The sequence below is a fragment of the Falco cherrug genome, chromosome 17 (assembly GCF_023634085.1).
Source record: "Falco cherrug isolate bFalChe1 chromosome 17, bFalChe1.pri, whole genome shotgun sequence".
NCBI classification, from domain to species: Eukaryota; Metazoa; Chordata; class Aves; order Falconiformes; family Falconidae; genus Falco; species Falco cherrug.
The window spans coordinates 1,264,709-1,287,406 of record NC_073713.1 but is presented as its reverse complement, the minus strand read 5'-3'; the positions used below and the strand labels follow the sequence as shown (position 1 = coordinate 1,287,406).

At 48.9% G+C, this 22,698-nt stretch overlaps 1 protein-coding gene across 2 annotated transcripts in view; it reads right to left on the bottom strand.

Moving 5' to 3' along the window:
• Positions 1-4,447: 4,447 nt before the first annotated feature.
• The window catches only part of NECTIN1 (nectin cell adhesion molecule 1), a 106,844-nt gene continuing 88,593 nt past the window's right edge, over positions 4,448-22,698 (bottom strand). The window contains exons 7-10 of one of the 2 annotated variants that reach the window (XM_055728517.1): positions 22,294-22,381; positions 21,649-21,759; positions 16,012-16,196; positions 8,554-8,661 (exon numbers count right to left, since the gene is read on the bottom strand). In XM_055728517.1, coding sequence (XP_055584492.1) covers positions 16,056-16,196; positions 21,649-21,759; positions 22,294-22,381 — 340 coding nt within the window. In that variant the 3' untranslated portion in view covers positions 8,554-8,661; positions 16,012-16,055. Of the gene's footprint in view, positions 8,662-16,011; positions 16,197-21,648; positions 21,760-22,293; positions 22,382-22,698 lie in introns of both variants that reach the window. The other variant, XM_055728515.1, reaches the window with a different exon arrangement.

Sequence of the window (22,698 nt, the reverse complement as noted above, 5' to 3'; positions counted from 1 at the left end):
TGGTGACAGCGAGGGACCTGTCTTACCATCACCCCCCTGGAGAGTGGGAGTGCTCACCACAGCCTGGCCACTGAGTCACAGGGAGTCCAGGTGGGACTGCACAGCAGGCTGAGCCCCGCGCCCCGAGGAAAAGCGTCTGGGAGCTGACGGGGGAGAGAACACGGGCATACCATCACCCCAAAGGCATAAGGCCTTTCCCATCCATGGCGTGTTAAGGATGTGATCAGAACTTGCCCTTAAAGCAGGTGTGATGTCTGGAGAAGCATCTCACTCCTGTAGTCCAGCCACCTAACCAGGTTGCCTGAGGTCCGGCAGCATAAATCCTCTCGGCCCTGTGCTTCCGCAGGCTCACAGCAGCTCTGTGCCAGGCTTGGAGCCGGATCTCCCGAGCGAGCACAAGTACAAACCTTTTCCCACACCACCAAACATGTCCTTGTCGATCCTGATCCACCCTGGCACGCAGCCCACCTGCAAGTATTCCCTTGGCTGCTCTCACTCCGCTTGTCACACCTGATCTTCCCTGAACTGTAACAAAATGCACTTCACACCGGGTCTGCACCAGAGGTGTTGACCTTTCCCGTCCTCCTGTGGCTCAGAAACACGTTCCCTGCCTGGTGTGAGACCCCTCTGCAAACACACGCGACTTTGCTCACACTTCAATAGGCGATGCCGAGCGTGGCCAAGGGACACGGATTAAAACTTGCCCGCAGCCAGGACAGAAATAATCCTGGCCCCACACCAGCGCACCGAGGAAGGACTCTGGCTCAGAGTTAATGAACCATAAATTCCAGCTTAATGAGTTTTATACTGAGGAGAATAATTAATGTAATTAGTACTGATATGAAAATGATGGTACTCAAGCCTGGATTACAAGAGGGAGGGAAGGATATGGGGGTGGGAAGAAGCTTGGAGGAAGTTCATTCCGTCTATGGTGCTGTTCACCCAGAGGAACAGGGCTGGATGCGTTCTTGGCAGGCTTTGAAACCTCACCTCCCATCCTCCATAAAGGGAAAGAAAATAGAGCATGACAGCACAGCAAAAAAGGGATCAGCCATCCCTGTTTGCAGCAGAGACATGGAATCTTTAATGCAGCTCTTCCCTGTGCTGTCCTTTAATTTGCAGCTCCCCCACCCCACTCCATGCTTATGGTGCATCGGCTGCAATCCACGGTGCCGATTTTTTGCTTCCATAGGAAAAGCTCTATGAAGGTGACTAGCTCCAAGGATAAAACAACAGCTCCTTAGTGATATGAGCATTTTGATACCTTTGATATATTCAGTGGGGTCCAAGAGGCAGTAATACCAATATTTTTGTTTTATACATATAGATTGATACATAAATTTCTATATGTACATAGTGACCCAGCAGGAGGTTCTCTGTTCTGAGTGAGGCATTGATCATAGTAGATCCATCGCTGGAGAAAGAGACCTCAAAACTCATCTTAAGTGCTGACCCTGCTTGCACATCTGATAGCGGTGGGGAAATAAAAAAAAGCAGGAACAGATGTGTTTCACAGCACCTCTGGTTGAGCAGGCATCTTTTCCACCTATTTGTGCAAAGAGTCTCTGATACTAGCCTCGGTGTTTGTGCGCCTTTTCAACTCAGATGAGCAAAGCTCTTGCTGGGCATTGGTGGGAGTCTGTGCAAATGGCACCTGTGTTGCAGACTGCCATGCACGAGGTAAATCCAGAGTCTCTTCCCCATTCAGAAAGTAAATACAGTCCCGGGGGGAGATGCCAGGTTCCAGAAATACAGGATAAGCTTGTCTGTCTCTGTGCAAAGTGAGGATAACTTTGCCAGCAGCCTGCTTTCACCATCCTCCACTAGTGCTCGGATCTGCACGCTGTCCTGGGCCACACTGTCCCTGAGGCTCTCCTCAAACCATTCGGAGAAACAACCAAGAGCAATGCCGGAGCTCTCAGCAAAATGTGCCCTGGTCATGACAGCTTATCTCGTGCAATCCAATAAACACCTACCCGGTAATGACCAGCTCTGGCTGCTGCTGACGCAGGCTGTGTTCAATCCACTGGCTGCAAGGCAGAGACCTTTTTGCCTTCCCTTTATGACCCCCCACCCAGCCCCCTGCCATTTGCTAGCCCAGATCTGTGGCTGAATTGTTCCAAAAGGTCTTTATCTAGATGCAGAGGCTCTGTCCTTGTGCAGTGGAGCTTTTTTATTAAAAAATATCCTGGGGTTTTTTCATTCTCAGAGTTAGTGGCTTGTGCTAAAAATTCTGTAATGGTGTATTGATCAGATCTGTCTGATAGGGCACCTCCTAAGTGAGCGTGAGCTTCGTGCTCAGCTGGGCTGGATTGGTGCCCCATTCCCCCGTGCGTGCACAAGTGCTTGCACAAGCACAGGCCAATGTGTCTCTCTGCTTGTAGCTCCTCTGCCCACCACGGATGTCAGCATGTTACATATCTGCTATTAGTTAGAATTAATTAACCACATGTGATTAGGAATATAGAGTTATAAGAAATATTTTAGTGGAGTTTGTGTTTGCATAGCAACCGACAGCTGCTATGAAATCCTTTGTACAGCCCCGTACCAAGGCCGAAAGAATAGGTCAGAATCACCTAGTAGGAATGATTAGAACTTAGATAACAGACTTAAGATTCAAAATGATTTGATACAGTATTTACGTGTAGACTAGGAGAATGCATTGAGATGTCAAAATGTAGAATTAATGGGAACTGGGGAGAGTCGACTGGAAAAACTCATAGTTACCTGCCAAGAAACAAGTAAATGTAGGTAAAAGGTAATTCCGGCAGGGGGTAGCGCGGCCACCAACTCATGCACCACCTACCCGAATAACACCCCAGACCCATTTCTAGACCTTTCTAACCTTTACTGCGGAGAATTGGATATGGGAGGAGAGTATGTTAATGATTTTCGGGAAATACTATGTTTATACATGAATACTTAATGAATATGTATGAATAAGTTCTATATATGGAGTATGATTTTGAAACTCGGTGTGCGTTGATCGTGAGAGGGCTCACTCATGCACCCGGCCCTCAATAAAGAAGTGTCTGCTTATCTGCATCACGTTGGTGTTGATAAGTTCTTTATTCTGAGATTTCGGTAACAAGCATGCTCAGCAGGGCAGGCAGGCACTACAGCGGCGGTCTGCAGGTTGAGCGAGGCGAGCCCTAGCCATGGGAGCAGTGCTTGGGAAGGGGAACGGCCGGGAAATCCCGCAGCCTGCTGGGCCCTCCTCCTGCCATGGTCCCAGCCCAAGGCTGGGGTGCTGGGGCTGTGGAGACACGCAGCCAGGCTGGGGCTGTGCCACCAGTACCACGGCCACCTGTCCCTGGGGTGCTGCCCGGGGGCTGCAGGGCGAATCCCCCCGGACAGGAGCGCTTTCCCCGGCTCGTCCCCCATCCTTTCACCAGACCGCTTGCTTCTCTCTTTTTTAACTAGAGGACCCCCTTTCAAGATGGGGGTTTATTCTGCTGCCTCTTTCTCATGTGAATCCAGCTATTGCTAATCCCAGATCAGCCAGGGAGTGCTTCCTGCCAGCTGGTGCAGGGCCCGATCCTGCCCCTGACCGAGGTACATTTGATCGCCGTGTGCTGCTGGTGAGGAACCACCCGGGACTCCAGCGCTTGCCTGCTCACTGCACTGTGATTCATGGGTGTTAGTGGAGCATGTAATTAAGCAGGAGCAGAGATGGAGTAGTCGCCTTCCCCCTGCGTTATGGATGGGGTAGAGGAGGGGGTCTCTGGGCTCCCCATCCCTCTCTGACAGCTCCCCCACAGCGCACCAGAGCGCAGCAGGGGCTCTCCAGCAGTCCCTTGGAGCAAAGGCGGCTGCAATGCATTTGTTGTCTTAAAACAATGTTCAGTGTCTACCTGCATACAGAACCAGGACCGCTTGCTTGCAGAAGGAAATCTGGGCACTTGCAAGAGAAGCGGGCTAGAGAGGAGGGGGCTTCGGGGATGACTTCACCTATACCTTCCCTAAATAGCTGCTGGCCCAGGGGACCGGCTGTTTGTGACACTGAATCTATTCCACCCACTTGCACAGGGAGGCTGGGGGGAGGCTTCCCAAAAAGGTAACAAGTGAACCGAATGAAGTGAAAGAGGCATCTCTCACAGAGCACTTGGGCATCATAATTATGTTTGTATTGCTCTGAGGGCAGAGCTGTAGTAGTGAAGGGCACCAGGCACGGCCTTGCAGGTCACCTGAACGCTGCTCCTCTGTTTACCTTGAAGCCCCACATCCCCACCAGTGCTGCGGACAGTGAAGGAGGCAGCACGAAAGGCTGGTTAATGCAGCCCTGAGGACAGCTTCACGAGCTCAGCCAGTAACTCCTGGGGCTCAGTGCGAAGGCAAGGGGGGGTGGTGTGCACGTGTGTACGTTTTTGGGGAGTGAACCTGCAAGGGATGGTGGGTGTCGTGAGCAACTCGGGAAAAAGTCAGCACCAGGAGAAAGGAAGAGATCAAGCACCTCACACCAGTTGCACAGCTATGAGAGAAGTTGTCATAACTCTTCAGCTGACTTTTATTTAAGTTCTGTGATCAGTCTTTTCCATCTGCAAGAGCTCTTGTGTCATTGCCACCAACATATGGAACAGAAATTATGACATTTCACCCCAGTAACAGGAAGAATGGCTTCATCTTAAGGGTCTTTTCCGACTGAAATGGTTCTATGATTCTATGATTCTATGTCTCACACCAGTAAGACACAGAAATAAAGCACCAGTTCCTCCCATATACTGCTAGCCCACTGGATGCAGGATCACACTCCACCAGTTGCCTGTTCAACTTGGTCAGCAATCTATGCCCAACAGTGTTACTGGATGGCTCTGTTCCCGGAGAGGGGCTCTTCGAAAATCAATTTGCACCATGGCAGGAGGAGAATGCCTCTCATTAGCATTGCTGCAGCAGGATTTCTGTGCCTGAGAGGTTACCACAGACAGGGTAGCCTTATCACAGAGCAAAGCTAGCGTTGAGCTTGTGGCAACAGGTGCAGCAAAGTTTGGAAACGGCAAATATTGTGCAACTGTATGGAGAGGGAGGGAGGAATAAGAGCCCTGAATCAGAACCATTTCTAAATGCAGCTTTGTAAAACCAAAACATGGACCTGAACCTCACTATCTCTTTCTTCAGGGTTTTTCTTCAGGAGTTTCCCCCCTTTTCCTACAGTACAAGGGAATGTGTTAGTGTGTGGAGACTCCCTTTAGCAATTTTTTTTAGACCAACCCAATTCTTAAGGAGAAGAGAGGCAAAGAGAACCAAGACATTGCTAAGCTTAATATATGCGCTGGCATAAGTCAAACTACTGCTTTGAATTTAAGCTTTTCTTGCTTTTCCCCTTTCTAGGGAGGACTGAAATCCTTCTGTTTTGCTGAAAAGCACAGTAAACCCCTTCGTGGCAGTCTTCTGTGGGTAGCTCAAATTCAAAGCTGCACAAGACAACGAGAATTTCTCTGTAACGCTGCAGCCTGCACCTCTGCCTTCCCCTTCCTCATCAAGGCATCGTCCCTCCAGCCACAGGCAGCGCAGAAAACCACCTGCAACATGTCCTATGCCTCCTCAGGCCAGCCAGCATTTTGTCTAACTTGGTTCCTTCTGTATCTGAAGACCTGACCATATTCTATTTCTTATTTAAACTCTTAGATCTGTCTGAAACTGCACCAGGCGAAGGCTGCCCCAGTCAAATCCACTCTAATTGCCACTGCGCAGGCAGCATCCTGCTATCACAGGCATGCAAACAGGGAAGCGTGTAATGGACTTCTGCTTGCTTTTTCTCCATGGTCAGTGGTGCTGGGTTGATTCCAGGATGTCAGAGACACCTGGGTTTTCCAGCACCTCATCACCTTTCCAGAGTGACCAAAGGCAGATTCGGCAGACTCCAAAGCATGGTTCCCCTGCTGGGGTGAATGTGTTGACTGTGGCTTCTGTTCAGAGTAAATCCAATTTCCAGCTCTGTGGTAACCAGAAAGTACCCCAAGGTATGTTGAGAAGAAAAGAGAGAGAAATACATTATCTGAATCGAGACACATAGCGCTTGAGTCCATTGGTATAGGGAAATGACTGGCTGAATTCTCTGGAGACTGGCAGGGGAAATGTGAATCCAAATGACTCCAGGGTCATTAAAGACCAAAAGGATGGTATTGGAAAAGTTGTGTTTAACGCTCTAAGGCTATGTCTGTGTAGTCCCCTGATCCTCTGGGAATGAGAGCGCTCCATGCACTAGCACGTGTGAAGCTGCTGTGCCTGTTGGAGGTACTGGCCACTTCAGCTTGGCCAAGAAATGCACCAGTGCCCTTTCATCCACACCGCACCCAGCCAAGCCCAGCCAGGCCACAGCTGGTACAACACTTCTCAGTCTGGTGGGAAACCAGCTCCCAGCAGGAAGCTACCTCCCCACATGGTGCAGCGATTTCCCACCACAGAAACAAAATCTTGTCCGCGTGACCAGCTACCATGCCGTCTCCACAAAGTACGAAGTAGCAACATGCACTGGGGAAGCAGGGGAAGAGGGGTGGGAAGAGGCAGTTCTCCACGGGTGTGATGTATGCCATGCAAGGGCACCGGGGCATCCATGCATGTGCCGTCATCCTCACACAGTGCTATATTGCCTAACTAACAGAAGTATAAACTTCTCTTTTATATACAGATCTATTTATTAGCCTGCAGGGAATCCACGAGGTAGTGTGAACACAGATGTGCTTCTCTGTGGAGGAAGAGGGACAAGCAAGGTGAGTCTCAAGGCTGCTCTAGGTGATGGGGACACAGAAAGTGCATAGAACAACTATAGCTGTTTAGATTCAGATATACAAAAATAAAATGGTACTTCAGTCCATGTGGCATGGCAGGAGCTGGGCTGGTAGCATCCAACATGGTATTCATGCCTCCTCTCACGGGGAGGCTTTCGTCTTGATGGTAGTTTCACTTATTTGTACAAGTAGCGCTGAAATGCTGTTTGGTGTCTGGGCAGCAGGATAATGGTGTGGTTCCCATGTCTCCCTCCCACATGCACTTTGCTCAAACATCCTCATGGTTTCCAGAGTGATATTATGTGTGCAGTGTCTGTGGAATGCCAAATACCCAACCCGAGACAAAGGAAAGTAAATGCCCATTCGCCAAGAAGGCATATCCCCTTGTTCAGAACTGTCCCAGACGTCATCTCTTCTATGCCATACCTGGGTGAAACAGATGAAAGTTATCCTTGAAACCAAGCTCGTATACAGGATGCTCATTCCTTTTTTTCCTCTTCCTCTTCTTTGCTTTTATGTACATTTAAGTGTATATCTATAGTTATTTTTCTTTTAATACAAGTGAACACAAATGTGATGTGGAGATAAATTTCCTTCTCTAAAACACTTTGTGGTCACAGGAATGTACACGTTTGGATTTACACACCCACACACATTCCAATATCAAAAAATGTGTAGTCCCAAAACTAAGATGCTTTTAAAAAAGTTAAAAGGCCAGATTCCTCTGTTGGCTTTTATCCTTCATTAAGAGCAAGAAGATTACCTGAAATGACGATTTATGCTTTATATTCTGCCTGAGTTCATTTTAAAATTCCAATCAACAGATGCAAGGAAGAGAGGGGGAAAAGCTAGTGGGGGGTCACGTTAGGCTTTGAAAAAGAAAATTAGAGAGAGTGTTTCCCTTTCTAATTCTTTTTCCCCTTTGGGTTTCAGGTTGTAAGACGGTTATTTAAAGGATGCCTTCTCCAAATGTGTTGATTTCAAAATACGTGTCTCCATGCTGCCTGGATTTAAAAGTCAATCCAAGAGACTGGGAGTGGGAACAGGAGGGGACAAGGACAGAAACAAAACCCCTAAACCAAACCCTTTTCTCTATTCTTGGGTTGGTTTTGAGCATCTTTCATTATAAGCATCTTATTTGGTTCAGCAATCTTGACTGTTAGCCATTTACAACAGGGATTTCCTATCCCCATTGCCAAGGGGGAAACAAATTTCTCCAAAGGAGGGGGAAAAAATCCCAAACCCCACTACAGCCTTAGATTTGAGCACTGGCTGTGCTGTAAAACTTTGGACAAGCTGGAACAAGGGCTGTGAAGAATCCACAGCTGGCTGCTCTGGTGCAAACAGTGTAGAGATCGACACAAGGGAACCTACGGACATTTAATGAGGTTGGGCACGTCCCATCGGACACAGGGCAGCTGTCACCCACATACACATGCACACACGTAGCCAGCTTGATACAGGAGGGCCAGGATGAGAAAAGAAAGATGCAAGTACTGAATGAGACGTGGGCAAAGGCAGAGTGTTCCCTTGAGCATTAGCAAGCCAGGCAGATACTTAACCTAATCATGTCAATTACAATTGCACCAAAATTTTAAAATCAATAAATAAAATAAGCAATGGCAAAGGGGGTATCTAAAAGGCCTTGGTTGTTGAGCAACAGGGTCAGGAGAAGTGAAAAACATTAGCTTCTTCATTTTGCTGTGTTGACACTTTAAACATACTGTTCCTTAGGACAGATGTAAGGAGCCCGGGAACCGGGAGGTGGGCAGCAGAAGGAGATGTCAGAATGATGAGGATAAAGATCTTGTGGGAGATCTGACAAGGGGGTATAGACATGAGGGATCTTCTCCAGATATCGATCTTCATGTGAGTAACAGCGGGTCAGGTAATCACTCGCATTCGATATCTCTGAGTGACACTTTCCAAAGTTCTGTAAGTAGAGACAAAAGTCAGCGGGTGAAAACTCTGGGATCGTCAGCCATAAAACATACAACCCTCCAGCTCCTTGCTGAGACACACACATACAACAAGTAGGATGGAAAATTAAGTAGTTCTGCTTACTGCTTCAGGAAAATAGAAAGCCAGGTGATCAGTCCTCACATTTCAAAATTTTTGTCTCACTTCCCAAAATATCCATATGGCCCACACATATGTATAGGTTTTGCATGGTTTGCCCCTTGTAAATGCCTTGGCCCTCTGGACAAAATAAGCAGTTGGCCAAGAAAGGACAGTTTATTTTCAGTCTTCCTAACTCTTCCACGCCTCAGTTTTGAAAAAGCAGTGCTTGTACGCATCACGAATCTAACCCAGGCTCACGCTCTTCCATCGAAAGGGCATGTGTCCGGGCAGGGACTTTGGAGGCGACGTGAGTTATTGTGCCTACTGGTTACCTAGCAGGTAGGAACGCATGTGCTAAGCTCCACCTGTGTGAGCAGCTCCACTGAAAGCCTTGGGGCCAGTTTTGTAGGTCACATCAACTACAGAGAATACAAAGCACTTGCAAGATTGTGACTGCTCCGTGGTCCCACGACCCCTCCGACGGAGCGTACCCTTACGGATGCTTTGCAAACTCTGATTCTTCCTCTTTTAAGTGCCAAACGAAATGAAAACCCCTCCGAGCCCAAAGTGTTTTGGTTCCTACTGGGACAGTTTCGCAGAGGTGCAGCGAGCAGTGCTGAGGAAGCGCTGGGGGCTGGGGGCGAGGGACGGAGACCCCAGGCATGGGCAGCTGCAGGGGCGCAGGGAGCGCAGATGGAGACCCCCGGGGGGGGGGCAGCTGATGGGAAGGGTTCCTCCCTGCTCACAGAGCCTTTCCTCCAGTGTGCAGCCCTGCAAGATGACCCAAGCAGGAGGGACATCTAGCGAGGACAGTGGGTTTGGTTTTTAAAATCAACCCACCTTCCTGGGCTCTCGCCCAGGGGCGTCTCAGAGAGCAAAGGCACTGGCAGTCACCTCTTCTGCCTGTGCTCACTGGGGCTGGTTGAAGCGAGTAACTTGCCCTTGAGTCCTTCCTTGCTCTCTTTCAAAATACCAGAAACAGTCGCTTTAGAGAAAAGGACAAGGATTTGACCCTCAGGAGAAAATGCCTGAAGGAACAGAAGAATCTGCTTATCTGCTGCCAGTTCCTGGATACATATTTCACCAGGACACTTAAAAAAGTCATATAGAAAACAAAGTGTCAACAATAATTTATTGATGGTTCAGACTGCTGGAAAGAGGCAACAAGCAAGTTGGAGGGCTGCACGGTTAAAACAGTTTCAGGAACGGTCTCGCTAAGAGCAATGAAGGCTGCTAGAGGATGGAAAGTTTGTCTGCAAACCAGGCAAACAGCAGCAATGCTAAGGTCAATCTGATTTTCATTTCCCTTTCCTTGGCAAAACTGTATGTCCCACTGCTTAAGCTTTTAAAAGTCAGTGATCTTGACCTGGCCAGATAGCAAAGAATAACAGGCTCCAGGCCCCTTCTATTTAGAATTGCTCTGTTGGTATCTGACATTCGAGTGGGACGTCCCCACAGCTACCTTGTGAGGTTTCTGTCCACTTCTGGCTTTTAATTGCAAGGTGAAAAGGTGGAGAGGTGCTGTGCAGCATTATAGCTGTGTAACTGGAGGAACTCAAGCCACAGAACGTGAGGAAGCCTCGCTAACCTTACCTTAACCCCTGCCATCTCTTCCTAGCTGCTTTAGGCAGCCCTGACACAGCTCTCCCATTCCCAGGTGGGATCTATATTTACACGGAAAGTTTATGCCTCTACACAACTCAAGGCTCAGGTTTACACTGTACCATACACAACCCTGTGGCTGGAAAAGTAGGCAAGCTGTGGCAACGCATACGTCAAGCCTGGAGACAGTTATCTTCATACAAATTGTATAGCATAAACAAGGATCCATACCATAAGGGAGGCAGGGAACAAGGAACAGCTGTTTGCTATTCTTCTGATTGCACCAGCTGATAAAAAGGGATAAAGAAGGGCTGACAGCTAGGGAGAGTGTTGGTTGGTACAGACTGTGCAAAAGTCCTCTCCTGGAATAAGCTACTCTCAAGAAATCTTAAACACAACAGAACTGCTTTCATACCTGCAAGGGGGTGGGGTGGGGGTGGGGTAAGCATTAGCTCTGTGCCTGCTTTATGGGGGTAAGTCATTAGCTGATAGCTCAACTTTCTGGGTAAAGCTAACCTGCAAGAGAAGTTGTTCCAATGATGGAAATTTGGTAAGACATGGCAGGCAAAATGTCTCTTAGCAAGGGTAGCAATCTGTTCCCAATTAAATGGTAGGGTCGGTTTATATGCTTTTTGAGCATGCAACAGAAAAACACGGGACTTCACACTAATAGGTGCACTCAAAAGGTCTAATAGACAGAAAGGCCTAATAGGAAAGAGCTTCTCAGTTAACGTAAGTAGACATCTTGTGTATAAATTGAGCTGGGTGTTGGCATTTAACACTGAAAGAAGCAGAAAGGGCCATGAGATGCTATTTTATGGGCTGCACATTGACAATATACTGGGTGAGGAAAGCATATTTCTTTCTGTTTATCTATCGGTTAATGTGGCATGAAACAAGCACCTGTGAAGTTGGGCTAAAGAAAATGAGTGCAATTTTGTCAGTGCTTCTGTTTGGCCAGGTGAGCATGAAAAAGTTTTCTTCCTTCTGGTCAGTGTTCTGTGCTCGCTCCCCACAGGTGGGAGTGGGGCCAGAGCAGGGCAGCTGGCAAACGGCAGCAGAGGGGTCAGGGGAAGAGGCTTCCCTGACTCCTTTTACCTTTCTTCAGCGTGTGAAGCCAGGAGTCACATTGCTCCAGCTTTGTTCCCTGATCTCATTTCTACGTAGCAAAAGGGAAGAGAGCCAAATCAGCCTGGTGTTTTTTAACATATTTAGCAGCCACTGCCCTTTGACTTCCTTCCCCAGTCCCACTGTGACTTTTCCCAAATCTAATTTATCTTTAACAAAGTTTGAAATTAAATTAGGGCTAATGAACTAATTAAATTGAACTGGCACACAATTCTGCCACTTTCTCCCACTTGCCTTTGTTTCCAGCATGACTCCATATGATTCTTCATTATCTGGGTTACATCCTCCCCTCTCAGTTTTATTTTCAAGAGCTTGATTAAAGGGGATGTCAGCAATCTATCTGTTTCAGACAGCCTGGCAGATTACCTTTAAACAGTCTTTATCTGATTGAATTAGAGAGCTTTCATTTCTGCTATGACTTACTCACAACCCTTTTCCACCCCCTATATACCTGTCTCCAGCTTTTCTTCTATTTGCAGATCATCTCTTTGGTAAAACTAGGTGTGCTGCAGACAGATTTCCCTCCGATCTGACCATATCCTGTACTTTTAATCATCCCAAAATAATGAGTTCTTGCTGGTCTAAAGTGAAAGACTCCTTCTCAGGGTCCTGAGGATTTCTCTGCTATAGTCTCTGGAAAACCTGAAGACATGTGAGAGCTGGACGGATACTGCTGCAGAGGACTGTGGTTTCTGCTATTGCTCAAAAGCCAATTAATAACCTCTCATGCAATTTAAACTAGACATTGTGAGCCATGCTGAAGGCTAGAAGTAGGCTGGTTTTCTCTGCTTGGCCAGACTCAAGGCAAACAGTGCACGTTCGTGTCCCTATTGGCTGTGTTGGCCTGTGCCTTGGCTGGGAAAAGTCCCTGCTGCTCAAAAACGATTCAGACTTTGGGCTGCCACTGTCCTAATCATCTCCATCAGCTGATTTTGAGTTTTGGAATGCAGAACAGGCTGATGAACAGAAAGAAGCAGTTTTGTTGAGTGACAGCAGCAGAAGACTGTTGTCATGCTGTGGACCGCTCGGTCGAGAGGATGTAGGTGGTGTTAGAAAATATAATGGGAACCAGAAATAAGCAGCATGTCATCATCGTGTTGGGAGCCTCACATCCTCTCCTCCCTGTTTCTAAACTCCCTACTCAGTGTTTTTGAGCTGCTTTTCATGTTCCAAGTTATGGCCATAACTTTAGGTATCTCTTGGCACGCTCCTGCTCTGCTTGACACTTTATTGGTGAGGGACTTCCTTGAATAATCACTGTCCAAGTAACGAACAAACATTAACATATCGGGGATGAGCAGGAACCAGTGGCCCTGAGCTTGCTTTAGCACTGGTGGACTTTTGTGGGGACAAAACTGAGGGCAAGTGGGATGGAGGGGCTTACCCCTGGGTTCAGGAAAGGAGAAGACTGAGCATGAGGAAGGCTGAAATTCCCCAAGTACAGGGCAGGGACCTATGACAAGGGATGCACTCACAGACACATGCAAGTATTACTTCTGCAGAAAACTTGTTTATAAAGTTGCATTCCATCTTTCAGCATGCTTTGAACTATTTCTCTTGCTGTCTATAGTACGTACCTGTTCTGCGTTCCTATAGCATCTTAGACCATCAATAATCTTAAACATTTCACTCCTTGCTGCTTCTCTCCTGAGTCCTCCTCTCCACCCTTTTGGAGTCAGGGCAGGACTGTTATCCTCGTTTTCAAATGGGAAACTAATAAGAAGCCACCTTAGTTCTTTGTTTTATTCCTCCTGAAAACTGGAAATGGGGATACTGACCCTGGCATGTGGGGTGGTATTCAGGCAACCCTGGTGTTGATAGGAAGGAAATGTGGCAAATGGGAACGGAGTCAAGGCTGATTTTGGTTCCCCAATATCCCCAGCTCAGTCTGCACCAAATCTGTAACTGATGCAGATTTAATAATTTTATAGTGACATTCAGAAAGCGGAGCTGGCAATCTGAACCATGGTCACTAATTTGCTGGGATCTTGGTGCAAGTCTCATGATTTTGAGCTTTTCTTTCTGTAACCGGGACAAGAAATTCCCAAACAAACCTGAGAGCAGATGTGGGGAGGTAAACGGGGAGGAAATAATTCAAAAAGTATTAAAAAAAAAAAAAAAATCACCCTGATCTGTGGTGTGTCTTAGCAGGGAGATTTTATGGCGGTGAGATTACACCTTCAAAGCACCATATGACTGGCTTTATTTTTACTTCAGAGAAACTGGGAGGATTTCCAAATTTGGATTAGGAGGATTACTGTCCTCTTGCTGACAATAAAATCCCCCATCCCAGGGAGGACAAGGCGAGACCTTCCAAGATGGATCAGGCAGCACTTGCCTTGCTGTAACAGAGGGAGTGGTTCCTCCAGCACAGCCCGAGAAGCTGTTGGGAGCTGGAGGTGAACGCGTACGGGAGGGTGGCTGCCTCAGCCACATCCTCTCCTGGACTGGCATTTTGGTCCTCTCTCTGTGTGCAAGGGGCTGGCAGGTGCCTGGGGGCTGACCGGCACCTCTCTCCAGCAACAGGCAGACCCCACAACCAAATGGAGAAAAGAAACCCCAAACCAATCCAAAACTTACTGTCCACTCTCGCTCGTTACGTCTACGAAGACCTTGATCCTCATTCTGGGAGCAGGGGTGGGTGAGACACCGCAAGAGAGAGAGGTTACCGCTCTGGTCCAGGCCAGGACTGCTGCAGACACTTACCTAGGAGGCTTTTGCTACAGCAGGGGAGCTACAGGGCTGCTTCCAACACAGGAAAACCAGGGACCACAGGGACAAAGGCAAACTGAACTAGCCCGCTGCACGCCTTCCACCCGGGGGTTTGTGCTCCACCTTCACCCACCATTAGCTGGATGTTCCTAGCCTGCAAGGAGGTACCAATCAACGGCCCTGTCCAGTGGGACTTCTTAAAAATGCTGGGTCTCTCCTGCTTATCGTCCTGCACAGAGCTGTCCCCCTCCTTCCTAAGGACCCAGTTCCCTTGCCTCTTATCTTCTTCTCCAGGCCACCCATCCCCATCCCAAGCTACTGCTGCTGTGTGTGCCTCCTGATCTATCCTGGGCGACCTGGGAGGGATTCAGTGAGCTGTAAAGCACCTCATCTCTCCCTTTCCTTTCTTCCTTGTCTCCCCATCCTTCTCTGCACCTCTTCATGGAGCACCCCTGTGGGGCTGTAGCCCCATTAAACCCACAGCTGCTTCCTCCCATTTAAAAGGCAGCAAGTTAAAGGGGAAGGAGCAAGTCACCACAACTCGGGGGATACCTGGGACCCAGGGAGAGTCACGGCCAAGGACGGGGCTGCCAGTGGCAGTTTCTTGGCTAACAGCTCTGGCATCACCCAGCAAATGTCCCATGGGGCGGGAAAGTTGCCTGCCTTTCAGACAGAAACCTGGTGGCTTTAATACCTGAGAAAAGGGTGTGATTACAGGGTAAGGGAATGTAAGAAGAGCTGAAGACACCTTTTTCCACTGCAGACACCATTGCATTTCAAAGGGTCACTGATATCTAGAGATGGTCCAGAACAACCACTTGTAGGTTTAAATGCAAGCTGAGTCCTGAGCGGTCCCTGCCACAGGACCTGAGCTTGAAGGAGCTTGGTGGTGGTTAAAGTGGTCAGAAAAACATGAGAACAGGGAAACAGTCAGGTCTGGTCTCTAGTTTTGAGAAGGAGAGCACCAAAGAAAATAATTTCTCTCCCTCTCTCTCAAACATCCAACATACTGTCTGCATCAACCTCACGCAAAGCGAGCTCTTTTCACATACGTGGTCCCTCTCTGACTGTCTCTTATTCACTGACTCTTTCAGATGCAGGAACCTTTACATGTTCCCATATTCTCTCACATACTCTCCCACTTTGTTCTTTCACACATGCACATATGCTCCATCTTATCTATAGTTGCTTCCATGCACACAAACTCTTCTTTTTTATTTTTTCTTTTTTCTTTCAGACAACCGCCTTCTCTTTCCCTCCCCTTCTTGTACTGACTAGCTTGGAAAGGGCCTCTTAGCGTGTCCATGAGGCTTTTGGCTTCAGCCCCTGCACTTCCTAGTATTGCTGCTCTGCTTCATGCTGCTGAGCCTTACAAAAATGCCCCAAACCAAGTCCCACACCAAGAGCTGGACCCTTCAAACCCACCTCATTTCTCCCTGTGTCTCCAGTCACACTGACTGCAGAGGGGGCAGACCCCTGTTCTGAAACAAAGCCATTAACCCTTTCCCCCCCACATGCCTCACTTCGCTGTAGAAAGCAAAGGAAAACACTGCAAAGAGCATGCACAGAAGGCAAGACAAGGCAAAGGCATCCCTGTCGGCACCCCCAGAAATAAGGGTAGCAAAGAGAGCAGCCACGGTGGGCAGCGTGCAGGAGGTGGAGGGAGTGGGCAGAAGGACGGATGGGATGCACAGGGGTCACTCCACAGGGGGGGAGGAGATGCGGGGGGAGCACTGACTTCGGAGGGGTGCAGTGAGGAAGGCAGAGTGCGATCGTGTACCTTGAGGCCAGAATCTGAGGGGAAAGGGCCTAGAGTGACATGCGCTAGCGTAAGTTGGGCTGGATGGTTGCATACTCGACTAGGTCTCCGCCAGCATGGATGGAGGTCCGAGGGCTGGGTGACGAGGCCAGAGCTGAAGTGTCCAGCTCTGCATAGTGGACATCACAGTCCTTGTTGCCAGAGTTCTGGAGAGAAGAGAGCAGCAAGGCGATGGGGACACAGGAGGGAGGAGTTGGGGTTGAAGTGGGGAGGCAGGGGAGTGAGAACACAGGAACCGTGCAGAAGGTGAGGCGTGAGTGAATGAGACGGGAGAGGGAGTGTGTGAAGGGTGGAGGGAGAGAGAAGAAAGGGAGGGGGGGAGGAAGAAAAAACAGTTAAAAAGAGGGAGGTAGGGAGGTAATGAACAATCAGTCAGGTAAAATCTCAAATCAAAGCAAAGGTCCCAATGGCACTGCTCCCCAAATCCACCCTTGAGCTGAGCGACTCAGCCCAGGCAGGCAGCACTCCCAGCAGCTGCCCCAACTGCCCCTTTTACTGGGGCTGCTCCCAGCAGCATCCCGCTGCACTGATCTCCCCATCAACCCCTCGGGGATCAGCATTTTCCTTAGCCGGGGGTTGTTCGGTGAATTCAAACCTTATCGGATACCTGAGCTGGAATTCGGGGTTCATTGCAGCACACTGGAGGCAAATGCAGGGTTGGGGGCGTGAGTGAAAATCATGGGGAAGGCTTGAATTTTGGGTGTTGGGAAGGAGAAATCTGGAGGGAGAGGTTTCAAAGCCATAGCTCCAAGGGCAGGTTTGCAGCAGACGCATTACCGTAGGGAAACGACACTGCTTAGCCAATGCTGTTGTTTTGCCCTAGCGCGGGGGCTGTTAGAGTTCTTAAGTGCTACGTTTTAACACGAGGCTTGACTGCACCAGTATGCTACTCCAGATTAACTGTGCAGCATGATTTTCTCATTGTAATAATGTCTAATAGACGCTAAAAGCATCCTCCTTTGGCATGAAAGTATTTATGGGTATTCCCTTACTAAGCAGGCTTATCAGCAAGAACTGCATGAATGGAATATTATCCAATTTGCCGGATCGTTCCTATCCAGACATCTTTCACGTTTTGCACATAGTAATGGTCAGAGATCCCTGGAAGGCAGGATGGCCTGGAAACCTCACTGCTCAGTGGGGAAAATGAGTCACCAGGAGGAGCCCTGGTGTCAGTAGCCAAGGTGTGAGGGGGTCCTCTGGCTACCTGCCCTGTGCAGCTTCATTAATACTCACTTTTGGGTCTGGTTTCTGTGCCAGCATCAGCCAAGCATCTGCTAAGCCTCTCTGAGAGGAGAGAGTTGTCTCTTCCAAATGAAAGAGCTTTCCAATTTCCCTATCCCCTTTCCAAAATGGCTGCACCACATGGCAATTATGCAAAAGGTGTTTAATTTGAAAATGTTTTTCTTCTCTTTGTTTGGAAGAAGTGTCCTCAGCCACGCACCAGCTGTGGCAGAGCCGTTTTCAGAAGCCGTTTTATAGCCCTGTAATGAGCTGGTTTAATGCCCGTTGCTGGAAGGGGTTATTCAGTGAGTGATTCTCTCGGTGCTGTGCCCTGGCGGGGGTCGGCTCCCTGGTGGTGCCTCTCGGCCACAGGGATGAGGGGGAAGGGGAACAGGGGCTCCCCGCGGTGCTCAGCGGAGCTGGAGGAGGCTTGGGGTGCCCTCTGTCCTGCCCAGGGGGAGGTGACCAGATGGCAGTGGCAAGCTGTTGTGTGAAAGCTCTGTGTCCCGCGGCCTCTCTGCTTCGTGTCTGGACCCAGGCTAAGCGTCTATGGACACTGAAGAAAACTAGTAATGCCAACTCCATCTCCATTAGTCTCAAACCTAAACCTATGCTCCACAGAACTCTCCCCTTGAACTTTACATCTCGGTACTTCCTCTAGTCCCGGAGAAAGACAAAGTCTTTACTGCCTCATTTCTATCCTACTTTGCCTCACTCCTCTCCCAGATCGTGCTTCCTTCGCCCTGGAGGTGTTTTATCCACGGGATTCCCCTGCTTTCTGCCACTCTTGGGCTTGCAACTGCTCCCTGCTGCTTGTTTGGAGCAAAATTTATTACAATATCAATAATGTGACTTGTATACAAGGTCTAGTACTGCCACATGCAAGCGCTCTGTGTAAATCATCAGCATCGGCACCCTGGTAATTGCCCTGTAAACTCAAAGGAATTATTTTGCTGTCTGCAGCAATGGAACTTTCCTTTCTATCTGTGCAAATGGGTATCGCTGACACGTACACTAATCATACTTGTGCTCCTACAGGCACTTGTACCTCCACCTCTCTTGCTCATGTGCTCTCTCACACACAACACACAGCATCTACATGACACATAGGCACTGCCATATGCACAGAGCACACCTCTGCTTTTACTCACACACGTTACTCTGCACGTTGACATGCATAGGTACCAGCACTCTGACATGCATAGTCTTTGCAGGTGCTGTCTGAAACACACTCACCTTTCCACCCCATTCACGCCTGCTTAGATATCCTCACATAAACCAAAGCTTTTACCCAAGAGCTGAGACACCAATGCCACGGGCAACCCCACCACCCCTGTGCCCACTTCTGTACCTTTAGTCGTCAACTGCAGCCTCCTTGCCTACTTCTGTGCAGTTAGCTTCATGTTATCTTTCCCACAGTTTGCAACACATAAACATACATATTCATTTGTAACCTCTGACACAGTTCCCTTCTGCAGGTATCTTGTCCCAGCAGATGCTCCAGCCTCTCCCTTCCACCTGGTCCCCTGCCAGCACGCATCTGTACCTGTCCACACACGCGTGCCTGCGGACCCTCTCCGTGGATCCCTGCTCCACCTGCCTCTCTGATTTTCTCCTGGCACCTCTCCCATTTCCCCCTCCCTCGCTCTTTGCCATCTCTAATCACTTTCTGACTCCCATTCTAGTGCTGTGAAATTGTCAACCCCAGGCAGTGGCTTTCATGCTGCCTTGTGATGAAGCTGGTTTATCCCAAATTACGAGGCTTTGCACAATTCATTTAAAGCTGAATGCACCCGCCCCATTTTCCTGCAGAATCCATTCCCTTCAACTCTCATCTTCTTCACTACCTTCCCAACTCAAATCTACAGATGAAATACAAGCAGAACAAGAATATCCTGCCTGCCTTTTGTGTCTTCCCCTCTAAAGGATCCCAGAATCCCATATACAACAGAGCAGCTGCCTACATTTGCGTCTGAACACAGTTAGGAACGGGGTTATATCAAAGGGAGGTTGGCAGAGAGTCAGTGAAGCTGAAGGGAATGTGCTTCCCTCCTCATCCTCCAACTGGCCCATCTCTCAGGCAAAGCACCGCGCAGGTCTAGCTGGCCTTGCTCACTCCCTTAGCACACCGCCGGAGTGTCTCACTGGGCCTGAGCTGAGCGAGCTGGTTTTGGTAACCACCACTATCGCTGCGGCTGCTCCCTGGAGGGCTCCATGTGAGTGCTGTCCCAGCCAGACACTCCTCAGCGTCCCCTCCGCAGGGAAGTGCATGTGTGTGACATGGTGATGCCCGTGAGTGGTCCTGTAGGGGGGAAGGAGAGAGCTGGATCCTTTGCAAAGCGTGGCTGGGCAATGTGATGCACACCTGGCCCTGGCCATGGCAGCACATGCTGCCTGTGTTATCTGGGAAAAATCCAGCAAAACCAACATTCCTTGGCAGCAAAGTGACACCTTCCTTCCCCTTGCCAGTCACAAACTTGAATAGCCTGCTGCCTGCCCAAAGGATACACTGATTTAGCAAGAAACGGGAGCAAGCCTCATCTCATTCCTGGGGCAAAAAGCCAAAGCATGATGTGTGCGCGCGATGGGGGAGCCTGATATCATTTACAGGGACGGTCAGCCAAGCTGACCAGAGGACAGGTCCAATTCACAGCTGTGCTAGACTTGTGCCAAGAGCAAGCAGAGCTGTGGCAGCAGTGGCTGAGTCACCCAGACATGGCATCCCTACTGCAAAGGCAGTTTCTTCATGGGCCAAATGAAATGAGGGCTCCACAGTCCATCACCTCTTGGCTAAAATCATGGGTAAGGAGTAGCGAGTGCCAAGCATGGGACATGGAAATGTATCATCTCAGACCAGGATTGAGAGCAGCAAACTCTGTTCCCATGGTTACAAAGCAGCTACCCATCAGGCCCCATCTCACATCACTAACTCTGCCACTTAATTAACTGACTGCTCGTTATTTCCCAAAATGAGCTCTTCCGTCCTCCTGCTTGCCTGAAATTTGGCTCTCAGATGCTCTCCAAAGAGCAGCCCATCTCGCTCTAGCACCCTCTCTTTCATTTAAAACTCAGTTACCACTCAGCAAGGATTAGAAAGAGCTGGAGACAAGCCCCAGGACTGAGGAAGGGCTCCAGAGGGAAGTATTTCTTTAGGGACATCAGCCACGTCCAGCCAGGATGAAGCAAATAGGATCACATCAACACAGCTTGGCACAGAACTGTGTCTTTTTATTTCCAGCGCCCTCAGCATCTGTCTCACTGCAGACTTCTGCTAGCTAAAGGTCACTGGGCCCTGTCCTTCTGTTATCTGCACAGGAATATGCATTAAAGGGTCATACCAGGATGAACTGGAGGGAGGGTTATAATTAGTTAATGTTCATAAAATATTATTCTAGTATGGCCTGGTATTTGCACTGTTTTCTCAAATAAATGGGCTCACGTTGCTGAGATCACCACTCATTGAGGAAGAGTTTGAGAGAGACCTGCAGCGTTTACGTGGGGAACCTGCATCTCCCATGGAGGGTGGGGGGAGCAGCCCCATGCCACAGGGTGAGGGAGGGAAAGGATATTGTCCCAGGCCTGGGAGGAGGAAGGGGTTTTGTTTTCTTGTCAAGGGAGGAATCTAATCCTACCTGTTTTCTGTTTCCTATCCCTTTGCATCTAACATTTCCTCCTTCACCCTCAGTCCTTGAAAACCAGCCTTTCCTGCATGGCTGCTAACATCTCCCCAGGACCCTTAATCTTGCTGCTGCTGCTGCCTCACATTAGCATCTCCCTATCTGAAGCCGAACAAATCCACACAAAAAAAGGGGGTTTAAAGAACTTGTTGTCAATTGAGAGTCAAAGACTGGCACGCTCTGCCCTGCAGATAATTGCTTTCTGAAGCTCTCACTGCAGCGCATGCTGCTCTTGGAGAGCTGCTTCATTCAGCTGCAAACTCTAACGGGGTCAGTTGCAGGAGATGAAGAGTAACCGGAGTGGGACAGATAGGCTTAGCTTTCATATCTAGGTAAAGATGAGACTACCACAGGCTGTGATAGTCCTCTGATACAGACTTGGAATAGGCAGGGCATTTTACTGAGGAATGACCCATACAGTCACACCTATAGGTCCTATGGAAACCAAGGGTAAAGGGGCAAGTGCTGAAACAGGGTCAGTGGTATTTCAGAGGTGGGCTGAGGTCAGTGTGGAGGTTCCCTTCCTCTGGGAGAGGATGCTCCTGGGCTGTGAAGGCTGCTTGTTCACCTCTGCGCATTGGGGGGGTCTTTTGTTTTTTAGGGCGAGAGACCCTGTGTGAAAGGCAGGGGGGGGGGGGGGGGGGGGCGGGGGGGAGAACAAGGCCAGGCAGCAGTATCAGCACCCTGATCTCCTTACCAGTTTGTCAGTGTAGGGAGAGGGCTCGGTGGCTGCCATGTCGTAGTATGGAGGCTGCAGAGGGAGTTTCTGTATTTCCTCCTCGTGTTTCATGTTGTCTAAGTGAACAACCTGTAACAGAGGAGAGAGAAGAGGGATGAGAAGAGCAAGTACTATCCTTCTGTCACAGCCTGGGGCAACATCTGCTTCAGGTGACACCACCACAAGGTATCACGATGAAAGAATTATTTAAGTTGGAAAAGACCTTTAAGATCATCTCACCTTCCCCCTTGCTCCTACCATATTATTTGCCTTCTGTCCTCTTTCTTGTGTTCTCACACCCCTCTACCACTCACGACATTCAAAATGGTGGAGATGCTCCAAAGTCCTCCTAAACCCTCATACCTGAGAGCCCATCGAACACCATCTCATTTAGAATTCAAGCCCCACAAAAGGGAGTAAACAGGATCCAAGTATAGCTTTTGATTAGTGCCAATCTTTGGGAATTGTGGGTAGACAAGTCCTTACTTTCTGCCCTCACACTTAGGCCATGGTCTTCTTTGCTTTTACAAACCCAGTTTTCCAAAGTTTAGGTACTGCTGGCACTGCTTGAAATCAGTTTTCCCGGCTGGGGAAGGAACTCGCAGCTGGGCTGGGCAGGCGTACCTGGATGTCTTCTGCAGTCAGGTGGCTTTTCATCTCCTGTTTCCTCTTTGGTGGAGGGGCAGGTTTGTGAGATGGAGGCAAGTCAATTCTGCAGATAAAGAAGTGGCTGCTGGTTAGAGAGCAAGAGAACGGGGTCTGCTTGCTTTGATGTGCTGTAACAAGCCGGATCTGCCATGTACCAAGGATTTGTGTTAGTCACCAAACTGCCAATATAATTATATAGATTATCCTCAGTAATGCCCCACCCATGCCCTTTTTCTCACCCCAATTAGAATTGTTAATAGAAATATACTCCCTCCTAGCATTCTGTTCCTAATTCCAAGCAAATCCCCATGTCGGATTGCAGATCCCAGGGGTGCAGCTGGGATACCTGTCTCCTGGCAGTGTTTTGGAATGGCTTCAAAT